The 12831-nt window shown below is 43.9% G+C and overlaps 2 protein-coding genes across 11 annotated transcripts in view; both read right to left on the bottom strand.

Moving 5' to 3' along the window:
• LOC135265049 (spectrin alpha chain, non-erythrocytic 1) overlaps nt 1-3919 on the bottom strand; it is a 36885-nt gene extending 32966 nt beyond the window's left edge. For 3 of the 9 annotated variants that reach the window (XM_064354252.1, XM_064354258.1, XM_064354255.1), the window contains exons 1-2: nt 3768-3828; nt 1540-1590 (exon numbers count right to left, since the gene is read on the bottom strand). In XM_064354252.1, the coding sequence (XP_064210322.1) occupies nt 1540-1569 (30 nt within the window). In that variant the 5' untranslated portion in view covers nt 1570-1590; nt 3768-3828. Of the gene's footprint in view, nt 1-1539; nt 1591-3767 lie in introns of all 9 variants that reach the window. The other 6 variants (XM_064354257.1, XM_064354256.1, XM_064354260.1 and 3 more) reach the window with 4 other exon arrangements.
• A 775-nt stretch (nt 3920-4694) lies between these two features.
• On the bottom strand, nt 4695-11910 carry gle1 (GLE1 RNA export mediator). 2 transcript variants are annotated; one of them, XM_064354263.1, is made up of 16 exons: nt 11679-11910; nt 10792-11037; nt 10401-10562; nt 9732-9880; nt 9564-9624; nt 8897-9151; nt 8226-8451; nt 8010-8119; nt 7756-7828; nt 7438-7580; nt 6868-7058; nt 6610-6736; nt 6400-6504; nt 6231-6313; nt 5940-6003; nt 4695-5635 (listed from the first exon to the last, which is right to left on the bottom strand). In XM_064354263.1, the coding sequence occupies exons 1-16, from the start codon at nt 11775-11777 to the stop codon at nt 5567-5569; spliced, it is 2163 nt and encodes a 720-aa protein (XP_064210333.1). In that variant the 5' UTR covers nt 11778-11910; the 3' UTR covers nt 4695-5566. The 2 variants fall into 2 exon arrangements, with proteins under 2 accessions (XP_064210333.1, XP_064210334.1); XM_064354264.1 differs by having other exon boundaries at nt 10401-10559.
• Nucleotides 11911-12831: the final 921 nt, after the last annotated feature.

Genomic DNA, 12831 nt, shown 5'->3' with positions numbered 1-12831 from the left:
AAATGGTTTATTTAGGCATACGGTGTGAACACAACAAATGAAAAAGCATTTTCAAACTCTTGGTTGAAGCAATTTATACTTCTCATTCACCGCAGAAAAAATCTTCTTAAGTGGACAGCTCACTTTCTATAATTTTTTATTTTAGTGTACTGTTTGCAGAAGTTTGATGACGAGCCCACTTTACCGTGCCAAGTACGTAAAAAGTGAACTATGCCTTTAAAGGGCTGCAGTGACTAAATTAACACTAATTTTCATTTAAAAATTAGTGCAGGCACTACAACACCACAATACCAAAACTGTGGCTTGCGTCTCTTGGCTGAAATGCGTTTCTGGAACGAGATGCCTTTGTGCTGAGGAAATAAGGGTACTCCCATGGGCGGGGTGCAGTCAGGAGGAAAAGGATGAGATCACATCCCTTCCAGGGTCCCCAGGGGCGAGGAGGCGTACAGCGTCAAACACAGAATCGGGGAGGAGGCCGCAGGCTTTCAGGAATTTACTGGAAAGGGTCAGTTCCAAGTGAAAGACGCACGCAGGGGATCATGCCTAAATGGCGTTTCAGAAACAACCGCATAAACCCCTTCTTTCGTGTCCCTAAAAAAGTGTCAGCTGAGCTCACTGCACGAGGGAAACCCGCCATTGATTAAACAGCGGGGATGTGAACACGATCTGGGACCCCCAAGAGGAGAGGGCAATCAATAACGACTCCAATGACAGCACATCTATCATGGCATTTCTGCTGCAGTGAAGATGCATGAGTAAGGACCAACTGAGGACCCTCATCATGGGGTGTATGTTTCAAGCATGTAAAAAAAGGAACGAAACTGTCCTTATTTTGCAAAAGTACACAGGCCTACTTGAATATAAATACAAATGCCCAGCAAGTTCAACAACCATGCACTTCAATTTTCATGCACAGAACACACACACACACACACACACACGCAGATCCCCCTGCCCCACACACACACACAAATTCCAGAGTCATGCGGCACTCAAGCACTAGGGGGAAAAGGCCTAATATAAATATTGCATGATAACAGCAGCGAAAATAAAACCACACCGATCAATTATTGATAAAATGACTCAGTAACTTTACAGCAGCCGTTAGCTTGTCATAATCAAAGTCCAGAACAGACATTCCTGTTAAGTGCCTGTACGCTGGGTAGCACTGATGGATTCGACCGTGAAAGCTAAAAAAAGGTCTGTGGCTGTAGAGAAATGAAAAAGGGCTGACACAGAAATCCTAATGAGAAAGGAGAGGCGGGCTCATGATCTCTGGCACTAGAGGCAGACGCAGTGCCCCTGCAACGACGCAGCAGAGCGGGGAGGGAGCCAAGTCTGAGTTCGGCCCAATGCATCTCCCAAAGCTGGCATGCTGGACTAACCCTACACCCCTAGGCAGAATCTGCCCTCCCTGGACTACTCCTTGCTCTGCATTCCAGCGCATCCCATGCAACCTTACCGCTCGCAACTGCAAAAGGATGCAAAAACCACCCAACAGACAGACACACAAACTCACTCTGGGGCGATACTCAGTACCTTTGGTTTGCGTTTACGGGATGAGGGCATGGTGACTGGGGCAGGTGCTGGCTACAGAACATAATCATTGTTAAATATTGACCAAGCAGTGTCGCAAAACAAGTAATGAATGTTCATACCTTGATGACCTAATGATCATCCCCTGAAATTTAAAAATGACCATACACTGAATGCTTCCAATCAGTAATTTGGTCGTTAGATACAGGATATTCTGAAGAGTGATATATTTTGAAGATGAATTCTAAACACCCCAACACAATAATGGACAATATTTGTGTCCTCACTTTTTATGAAGTCTCAATATTATTAAGGTGCTTGTCAACCTATACTATTTTTCAAGGATAAAGTTACTTTAAAAATATCAGTTGAATTTTTTTCTCCTGGACATCTGCAGGAGCCACTGGTATGTTCACCAGTTCAACAGCAGGCTACACTATGCAGTATTCCAACGCAGGGGAATACAGAGGCCTGACAGAATGGCTCGGTAAACAGTCAAATACTGTCCTCGAGGCGGACTAATGATATCACCGCGTCACAAGGTTGTAACGCAAACACAAAATACTTCAGCAGATGAACGAGCAACCAGACAAGCGACAGATACAACAAACAATGCCTGAACAAATGACCATTTTACTGGGTCTCTGAGTGCGCCTACCAATTTAGCTTTTTTAAATGGCAAACTGAATACTAATGTTAATATGAAGATAGAACGTTTTAATGAAATATAAACTCTAAACTACAGATGTAATCTGCAAAAAGAACTAAGACGTGGAGAGTCGAAACTAAGAATCTACGGCATGCGTAACACATGGCTATCTTTGGGCGCATGCCTTTGCCATTCCAGAAGAGCAGGGTGGAGCACGGCTCAGACAGCTACATGGCAGAAGGGAACAGGGCGAGAGGGGACTCAGGGGCAGCTGAGCCCTTTACAGCACCTACGGCTTGCATTTAAAAATGCGGACAAAACCACGACTCTTCGCAAAAAGTTTCATCTGTATTGACAGTTAGCTAGCTACAGCAGCTAATACGTTAGGCCTGCGGAACTGCTATGCGGCTGGGCGGTCGGAGGTGGGGTGGCAATGTTGAAGATAGCTCCATCAAAAAATATTAGCATAGGGTTTTCACTTTCCTCAACTTCATGCTGTATCGCCCCAGTGTAGGTACGTCGCAGTATTTATGCAATGAAGGACTGCTGTTTGCTGCCTAATATTATAAGCAAAACAGCTATGGTAGCTAGTTATCCAGCTACTCACCCTTATCTAATTATCATAGTATCATTACGTGGCTTTTAGCTGCTGGCTAGATTTGTTTCACAACAAATTACTGACCGAATTACCCAAACAGTTAGACAAGCAGCATACTTTGTACGTTTACTTGGGTTGGTCTACTATTGCCTCGCATGTGTTGCCAACGTTAGCTATAGACGCGCCAGTGGCCGCCAAGATAAGCCAACACCACCCCGTTATATATAGATAACGTTTTATAAGCTAGGGAGCTAGCTTCGGGAGAATGTCACGTAGCTGGCTACCGCTAACCTGAAGTCATATTGTGGTATGCGTAAAAGCTCTCCATATTTCACTAGTCTAATTTCAACCAATTTCCTGTTGCATAAGTAGCTCATTTACAACGATAACTTGGTAAATTAACATTCTCTGCATAACGCGAATAACAATAACATAACGTTAGAAATCACTAGGTTATTGCTGGTTGGTTTGCTAGCTGGATGACCAGCAATAGTCTGGTGGTCTCGTCAGCAGCTGTCTACGCCATTTGTCTTGTCCATTTGGTTCAATGAAATTCTTACCGGCGCTGGGCGGCTCCTCGACGGCTGAGATTTGACTGAACAACAATAGCTAGTTAGCTAGTATCTAGCTGAATGCTAGCCAAATCTACCTCGGAAAATATTTCATACAGCCAAGAGCATAGCTAAACCAATATTCAAGTGTAGTTACTAAAATGTGTAAAACATAAAAGTCTGACATGTGACGCAAAATAGCCAGCAATCGGCTAGCTACATAATCAACCAAATTAGCATTAATTAACGTTAGCTAACCCTACCGAAGCTAGTCTAGTAGCTAGCTAGCTAGCTCGGTAGCTTGAAAGAACGTAAGAAGTATGCAGAATCAGCGTTTAAACTAAACATTCAAAGCCGTATTATTTTGCAGTTAGACTGTGCCATATTTCCCAGTGTAGCGCTAGCTTTAAACTAAATATTAAATTATTCTTACCTGCACTGGAAAGCTTTCTTGCTGTAAACGACACAAAAAGGTGTTACCCCCGAATGCAGTCCTCTGCTCCGTTGTGATCTAGATATACTGCGCTACGTGAGACGGTGACATCACACACCGCAGCAACGAGCCGAACGAAAAGCGGACACTAACGAAAAAGGTCGAATCGCACAATGCGACCCCAAGTGCACGCGGACTCCACTTCGCTTTTCTGTCAACATTCATGCCAGCATGCAAACCAGAAATCGATATTTAAAATGTAATTGTATGCCAGCTTGCTATGTACAATAAGCGATTATCAAATATTTGCTATATGTTAAAGTCTTTGTCACATTAAACTTTATTCTAAAATCTAGTGTTTTATATATCTAACGTTAGGAATTAGCACCTGGTTTTAAATGTTTTGCGTAGAATATGGGAACAGATGAATTTGACATACCTTTCTTAGTTTGCTTTCAAACCTACAACGTTGCTTGTGTTCTCACTTCTCTTTTTTCATAGACACTCACGTATGCCTATCCATGTCTTATTTGACATGTAGGGAAAACTCAGACATGACTGATTGAAGCAATTTCATTGCACATTTCTCACATAATACAAGCACCAAACCTGGTGGCTTAGCCCTTACATTCTGAGAGGGAATGGCAAAGATGCATATCTTTCTCATTTAGTTCTGCGTTTAGCATTTGCCAGTAGCGAGTGGGGGCCTAAATAGTGTTGCATAGCCCTTGTCAAATAGGGCACTATGTGCAAAATGTGCTGACTAAAGATCAATATTCCAGTTTTAAATTCCAGAATTATTCTGTTCAAGTGCAGCAACACCCTTTGGCAGGCTTACCACTGCTGAGACCTTTTTCCCCTTGTGAACAATTTATTGAACCACAGGAGCCCTGAATCAGAGAAGCAAGATAAAATCTCAACAGAAAATTATGCTTTTGGTTTGCATATTTAATTCTCACAGTAGGTATAAAACGTTTGCATCTATATACAAGGCTTTCAAGTAAATTATTCTTTGGACAATTATATTACACAACATCATGAATTGCTTACAACTAATGTACAGCTTTATATCACATTAGTGTACTTGATATGACATATTAATCTGTTGCACAGTATGGCTTTAGTAGAGAGGATACCATGGTTTATGAGAATAATTGAATAAAAAATTAAAATTTTAAATAACAGAGAAAACAGAATTCAAGGACATTTTGCAAACTGACTGAATGGTATGTATTCATTAAAAGGTCTAACAGGCAATGGTCTACTTCCAAATACATCTAATAATATAATATTCCAAAGTAAACTTGCACTGTATATACTTCAAGTTTTGTCAAGAATTAAAATTTGAGGTTAAGACACATGTTCATCTTCAGATTCGTTTCGTGTAATTCATCGAACTCACAACCAAACTCTCTAATAATGTAAGTGTAATTTTACCAAAGCTCTTCTGAGAAGAAAAAAACCAAGTGCAATCTAAAACCCTCAGTTCATTCTCTATGCATAACAGCCATGACCGTGCCCAAAACAAAGTAATCCCATGAGCTAGGCTTTCTACATGTCACATCCATGATGAGTGTATGCAAAATTAAAAAACTGCATGAAGAAATCATAAACACACATTTCACAGATGCACTGCAGATTCATTTCTGCCACAGTCATATCTGGACGGAACTAAGTACACTGTCACAGGTTCTCTTGGGAGACGGTGCGTCACCAGGATGAAGACCATCATTCCTCCGGCTGTGTTGGCCAGATGTTCTCAGTTATGGGCGTTTCCTGCCCCTCCCTCCCTCACCAATTCAAGTCCTCCAGAACGAGGAGCTGAGCTGACCTTTCGGGGGAGGAATCTCTTTGCGCCTCAGAGAACTCTGTGGGAAGGGAGAGTAAAATGGTGAGTACAAAATACCACCCTTCAATTTAGAAGATGCAAGCGCTGTGACAGCCATGAATTCTTTTTTGCAACTGATAAGGAGCCCAGTAAGTTGTTCATGCAATAAAGTCTGAATAGTAATCTTCCAGTTGTGCGGCCCACAAAAAAAGCTACAATTAGAAAAGTTGGTTCCATCTGAATGGTTATACACCATTAATATTAATTTCGAACTAGAAGTTAGCGTAATGAACATGCATGCAATAAATCAAAAGACTTAGCCAATAAGGTTTTGGGGTCCTCACCTCCAGGAACTGCTTCAGCCTCATCACAGAGCCCATCTGGCCTGTGCTGGTCACCGCCTCGATTCTGAGGGGAGGAGACAGAATCAGTCGGAATCAGGACAAGCAGTTCTTTCACAGCAGGCTGTAGACCAAAGGCCCAAGGAAGACTTCACAGAACAAGAGTAACCTTTCTTTTTAATTCAGATAATTATTCAATCACACAATAAATTCAAGCTAAATAATGGCTATTTAGATAAAACTACATACAGAATCAAATAAGTTACTCTGACTGATAATGCTCGAATCCCATACCTGGGAAAGTACTCCTCCTTAATGAGAAGGATGAGTTTCCAGAATTGTCCTTGGTATTGCTTCATCAGGGCATGACCACACACCTGCAGAGTGTAGAACTGGTCAGATTTTTCCAATCTTGTAAGGGGACTGGGAAAGGTTGGAAATGAAAGGATGAAACCACACATACCTCTAAAAAGTCAAAAAGAAGGGTGGCTGTGACATCAGCCAGGGGCTCCATGTTCAACATCTGGGCCAGCCAGCGCCAGCCGTTGTTCAAGCCATGAGGGGCAGGCTACAAAAAAGGAGGGGGGGGGCAGCAGGACAAAAGCCAGTGAGTAAAACCAGTAACACCACCTTGTTCATTCATTCAGTATTAAAAGCAATTGTGTATACATACCCCCTGTTTGTTGTAGGGCCATCTCAGCTGTATGATGGCTGCATAGAGTCGAATCATGCCTGACATTCTTTTAAGGAAGCTGTCTTGAGCTTCCACTCCTGAATCATCCACTCGGTATCCCAGGATCCTGTAGGAGGGAGAGAACATCCCACAGTTCTTTTAGATAAAGATTTCCATAAATCTGCAGAAGTATTGCCCAAACTGCACTGTTCATAAAATTAAACAGTCCAGAGTATTGGTATAAAGTACAGCTTTCACCTCTGATAGTCCTCCACTGATGTACCATCCTTCATGGGCGGGTAATAGGGCACAGAATAAGGGCACTTCTTGTGCAAGTGGGCCAGGATGAGGTCCCCCACCTTAGGGTGAAGGTCCCACACCCCCGAAGCCACCACAGCAATTGGGAAAGCCGCCTCATGATGAGAGGCAACCTCCTCTTCACCTTGTTTCTGAGAAAACATGAAAATGACACTCAGCTCCGGTGACTTCATAATCAAGAATGACTCCCAGCAAATCCAATATCAGTAAATGATTCATCTTCTTACAAATGGTAAATGCACAATTATGTACGTGTAGTCTCTTTTGCACCAATCAACCTGTCAATCTGGTTGACAATGAATAAAATGTTTACAGCTGTGACTACCCAACAGTGGAAATGCTAAGATTGGGAGTGTTTGCACAACTGCATCAATGAGATTAGGGTTTCGTGAGCTTTTTAACTTTACATTCACAAGGATAAAATGCAGATTAGTGAATTATTTCAGACCTACACAGGTCTTGTCCAGAAAAGCCTACTAATGGTTTTCCAGTACAGAAAGGGCAGCTCACCACAAACTTCTCTGCCAGCTTGTAGCTGACAAAGGACAGGCCGTGAGGATGCTGGGAGGCGGAGATCGACTTGCCCCCTGACTGCACTGAACGTCCAGATAACAGCTTGTCAATCTTGTCAAAGATTTCCCTCAACTTGGATCCTAGCAACACAAACACATTACAAGGTGGACTAACTCAACAGTTCTGATTGACAGCTTATCATTGATTACTCACGCACCGTATAAATAATTACAATCTAGTGCAGTTACATAGTGACTCATCTCATGATGTCAAAGCACTTAGCGGTGCTGCCAACAGAGCCAAAGAAGCACCCACCTGAGGTCCTGGAGATCTGGCTAATGGGGATTGAGGCCGCCTTCTGAAGCTCCATCTTTAGCCTTTTACTCTGCTGCATGGGGGGACATAACGTAACACAGAATGAGCACCTTAAATACCGTCCACACACAAGTAGGCCTGTTGGCCAAAACTGACAGTTACATTTCCGTTGGCATAGCTCCTGTCTTTGGAATATGTGCAAAGCCCTACTTCAACACAACACCACATACTAATTGGGGAGCTCTCAAGCCTACCTGATCTTTGGTGTTGTTGAGGTCGTCAAATGACAGGGCACACTGGTTGGCAGAGCCTTGCAACTCCTGGTACCATTTGAGAGTGCTTTCTTCTGCTTTTGTCTGCAGCCCTACAAGGTCAAGAGTGTCACTCAATGTTCAGAGCTGCACTGGTCCTTCATCCCCTCAGAAGTCAGAGTGCTCTCTCCCTTCAACAAACAACCTTATGACCCATACCCTTTTTCCTCGCTTTCTCCTTGGCTGAGAGCGCAGCGCTTTTTTTCTGCTCCTCCAGCTGAGCCTGCAGTTCTGCCTGCTTCCTGCGCTCTTTCTCCTCTTCCTCCTCCTTCCTCCTCTTCTCCTGGGCCTGGGCGGCCTCCAGCTGCATGGCCCTCACTAGTGCCCTCATGTCCTGCAAGGCACGGTCTGCCACAGCCATGTCCTCCATGCTGGGGAACCGTCCCTGTGAGGACATGGACGGAAGCCAGGGACCCAGAGTCACAGGTACATCACACACCCACGTCTACACTCCTCTTTAAAACAGAGAAACAGACTTCTCTACACCAGGGACAGGCAACCATGCTCCTGGAGTGTAAGAGAGGTTTCTGGTTTTTGTTCCATTCAAACCCCGAACTACATAATTGGCTCTGTCATTCGACTGAATAAATGCAGATGAACAAGAACTCAGGGTTTCACAACTCATACTCGTAAGACTAAATATTCTATCAAGTTGTGTGAGGAACAGCTTGGTTGGAACACAAACCAGAAACACCTCTGGTGGTCAAAGCCTAGAATTCCCCTGCTTGCTTTAATGACCAAAGGGTTTAAAAAGTAACTATTTCACAAGTCCGATGTAGTGGAGAGCAACCAAATATGCACACGGGAATAAAGGGGAGTACAAGTTGTACCTCAGCCGTAGTGCGAACAACTTCTGAAACCTGCGAGCAGAGCTGGTTGCCGCGCATGCTGTAGGAGGCCAGGTCATGGGCGGGCGTGGCCTGAGATAGAGCGGAGGGCTCCAGCTGCTGGTTGAGCTGCAGCACTTCTTCCTGGATGGCGTTGAGGGCCCGCAGCCTCTCCCGGCCTTCCACCTGCCGTTGCCTCTCAAGCTCCGCCTCCCGCAGGCGCTGCTGCTCCGCCTCTCGCAACCGCAAGTTCTGGATCTACAGGCAAATGAGCGAACAAAGAGCTGTGACCAGAGCTGAGGCACAGCAAGTAAAATAAGGACGAGAGTGTGTGTGTGTGTGTGTGTGCGTTGGTTTACTTGTTAACAAGTTTGATTTTCAAATTATCTCCAAATTTGTGGCAGCAGTGTAACATAATGGTTACGGAACCGAGCTTGTAAACGAAAGGTAGCAAACAAAGAGGTCTTGTTGAGTTGCTAATTAGTAGAGTCGGATGTGCCAAATTAGGGCTGAAATGAAAACCTACAGAAGCGTAGGTCTCCAGGGACAGGGTTGGTTACCATAGATATAAGAAAAGATTAACCAAATCAGACAGACAAGGCAAGACAAACTGTTTTGATACAACACAAGCAGTCTTTCCTTCATCCTGTGTCTACAACACAAGCAGTACCTTCATCCTGTGTCTATGCTCCTCCTTCAGCTTTTCTTGGCGCCCAAGACTCTCCTGTGTCCTGTTAAGTGAGGTATACAAGCCAAATCAGCTCACCCATTCTGACATCTACAGGTAAATGAAAGTACGAGAGCTCATTTAAGCAAGATGGTCCAGAATGATGCCCACTCTTTGTCCATCATGTCCCGCACGCTCTGGTAGTCTTGTCTCTGCTTTAACTCCATGTACTCCTCAAAGCGCTTCAGCTGCTCAGACTCACGGCTGGCCACAGCTTCCACCAGCCGCTCCTGCTGCTCCTGCCTGGCACTCAACTCTGCCTGCGACAAGAGACACAGCAAGAGGAAGGTCATAATGATGGTCAAAGAATTCAGCTTTTTTTTTTTTTAACCCATTAATGCCAAGATTTGTTCCCAGAGATTTCTTACATAAGCATCTATAGTCATCCAAAAAATATTCACAAATGGAAAAAGTGGTAGACTTCGTCAACTTTAGTTGCCCGCGGGCTTAAATGGGTTAAGAGGGAAATATACTGATGTTACTTACAAAATTACAATGTATGTATAACCATACACATGTAGACGAATTAAGGTACAACAGTTAAGAAAGAGATAATTGATCAAAGAAATATGCCTGAATCAGTTTATTTCAGCAGTGATACATCCACTGGTTTCAAACCACTCAACTTTTCTCAAATTCTAGACCATACAGAATTCCACCCAGGAATATTTACAGTCATGTAAATGTTTCCCATTGGGTGAAACAGATTTAAACTGTCACACAAACAACCAAACCAGCCACAAAACAGCAGCAGACAGGCAATGGCATGGGATGCCTGACCTTGGCTTTGGCACGATGCTTCTCCTCACAGACACGGATGCAGCCTGCCATCTGAGTTGCTCGGGGTGACAGCAGGGAGATGGTGGGGGGTGGAGTTGGGCTGGGGGCGGAATTCAGTTCTGGGCTGGGTTCACGATCCATCTCCTGATCCTGTGTGTTCTGCTGAAGAGAAATTGGAAAGGGAATCATTTTGAGCTTAAAATATACATTCCATTGATTACTTCACTTTAACCCAAAAGGGTAAAGGTGAAACCTAAATGAATGAACACTACGACTATGAACCGTGACAACAAAGGACACAGAAGATTGTGTGTTGCGCTCTGCTCAAAGGGGATGGGAGGTTTAAAAGTTGTGTTTTCCAGCACAAAGCGCAGCAGAGCAAAGATCTCACCTCTTCTTCCTCAACCTCTGTACTAGAGGGTGGAGGTGGGGAGTTGAGGGGAGCTGGGGCGAGGAGGCGGGGGCTAGTTGGCGCGGAGCTGGGCACGAGGACATCCTCAGATTGGCCTGGGCTGGAGTCGCGGGAGGGCGAGCCGAGGGAGCAGGTCTTCTGCACGGGCCGGGCGCTCAGCCCTTTCAGGAATACCCCAGCAAGAGGCGACAGGCTTGGTGGAGCATTGCACTCGGACAGAATATCCTGGCGAGGGGAGCCAGTGCACCAAATCATGACAAGAATACACAGTAATGAAATCAGACTCACACATTTCCTTCAGTCTTCCAGACAACAATTCTCTATCGCCAGTTCCTAAGTGAAACCGCGTGCATCTATTTGATTTGGCTAAACAGATCCAAGTACTGTAGTTCACTTATTTTGTCACAGGTGGTGACTACGGTCAACCACTTAAATTCAGTTGGGGACGGTGATTAGAGGCCAAACAATTATTGATGAGTATACAGGTATTTGAAGTTTTCCATCTAGCAAGAGGACAGACAGCCGTGAATAAGCAACGCTAGCTAACAAGTTAGTTAGTTACACTCTCCAACTCTCAGTATGATCAAAAACCGGCCGGCCAAACATACAGTAGGTTAGCACACCCTTGGAATGCAACCTCACGTTGTATGCTAACCTTCAGGAACGATTGAGCGTCTCGAGACGAAAACGGAATGTTGGTACTCTTTAGATGATATTTCAGTTCTAAACAATAAAAAGCAACTTAGCCAGCTATCTGGGAAACTTAAAATTTGGTGACGGCCGTCAAACAAGCAGCTGCTTGTTAGCAAACTTAGCTAGCTTAGATAAGCATATAACTCAGATAAGTAGTAGAAACTCTCACTCACCTCCCCATCTTGTGCCCAATATGTTTTGTATATTATTTTCCCTTTCGGAGAATTTTTCAAGGCATCCAGCGTATCCCACCTTAGACTTTCAGCAGGCATCTTAGAAACACAACAGGAATGTGGTTATACTGGAAAACAAGCTTCTGTCTATTTGCCGCATTGAAACAGCGGCAAGAAACCATAGACTGTATAGCCAGAAACCAAACACACGATTCTGCGAGTATTTCCGTTTCCGGGTAGTGCACAGTTGAAGGTAAAAGACGGAGAAACACCTCACAAGATACACGTTATAAATTAGCAATTAGATATCGGATTATCCAGACAGAACAATATTAACATAGTTAATATTTACATATTACATTCAAGCACAATGTAGGTTTGAAACACAAAAAGAGAATATTAATCTTCTATTAATTTATGTTGGCTGTTTAACCATTTGAAGAGTGGGTTCTTAGAAAGTATTTACAGTTTTCTAAATCAGTCTTCTAGAACTCCAGTAGTGATTGTTACATCAGCATTAGAATGGTAGAACAGTGTAATCACGTATTTGTGATCTTACACCTTAAAGGGTTAAGACACATTAGGGCCCCAAGAAGAGGGGATGGCATTAATAATATATTTCTTTGTAAAGGAGGCTCATACATTTATACCCTTCAGACTCTCTCTGAAAAGAAATGTTCAAGACGTTTGTGATGACTGTATGTACGTTTGCTCTGCATAACCAAGAGCCAGACAGTCTTATATGATACATGGTCTTGCCTAACTCCACCTCTTCTCTGTTAGCCTATCGGATGGCATGTCTTATGGTACATACACTACATACCCAAATGTATGTGGACACCTGAACACCACACCTATATTTACTTGTTTAACGTCACATTTCAAAACCATGGGCATTAATATGGAGTTGGACCTCCCTTTGCTGCTGTAACAGCCTCTACTTTTCTGGGGAGGCCTTCCAGTAGATTTTGGAGCATGGCTGGGTGAGATTCACTTCCATTCAGCCACAAGAGCATTAGTGAGGTTTGGCACTGATGTTGGGTGTAAGGCCTGTCTTGCAGTTGGCATTCGAATTCATCCCATAGGTGTTTGATGGGGTAGAGGTCAGGGCTCTGTGCAGGCCAGTCAAGTTCTTCCCCACCAAACTCACCAC

This window comes from Anguilla rostrata, chromosome 10 (assembly GCF_018555375.3).
Source record: "Anguilla rostrata isolate EN2019 chromosome 10, ASM1855537v3, whole genome shotgun sequence".
In the NCBI taxonomy this organism is placed as follows: Eukaryota; Metazoa; Chordata; class Actinopteri; order Anguilliformes; family Anguillidae; genus Anguilla; species Anguilla rostrata.
This window is presented reverse-complemented; position numbering and strand designations above follow the sequence as displayed.

Bases quoted from the DNA above. Each gene is read 5' to 3' on its own strand.
- gle1 (XM_064354263.1), bottom strand. From the start codon at position 11,777: ATGCCTGCTGAAAGTCTAAGGTGGGATACGCTGGATGCCTTGAAAAAT. The intron at 10,563-10,791 runs GTGAGATCTTTG...ATTTCTCTTCAG, and splicing joins CAGAGGTTGAGGAAGAAGAG to CAGAACACACAGGATCAGGA. The intron at 6,505-6,609 runs GTATGTATACAC...CCTTTTTTGTAG, and splicing joins GGCCCTACAACAAACAGGGG to CCTGCCCCTCATGGCTTGAA.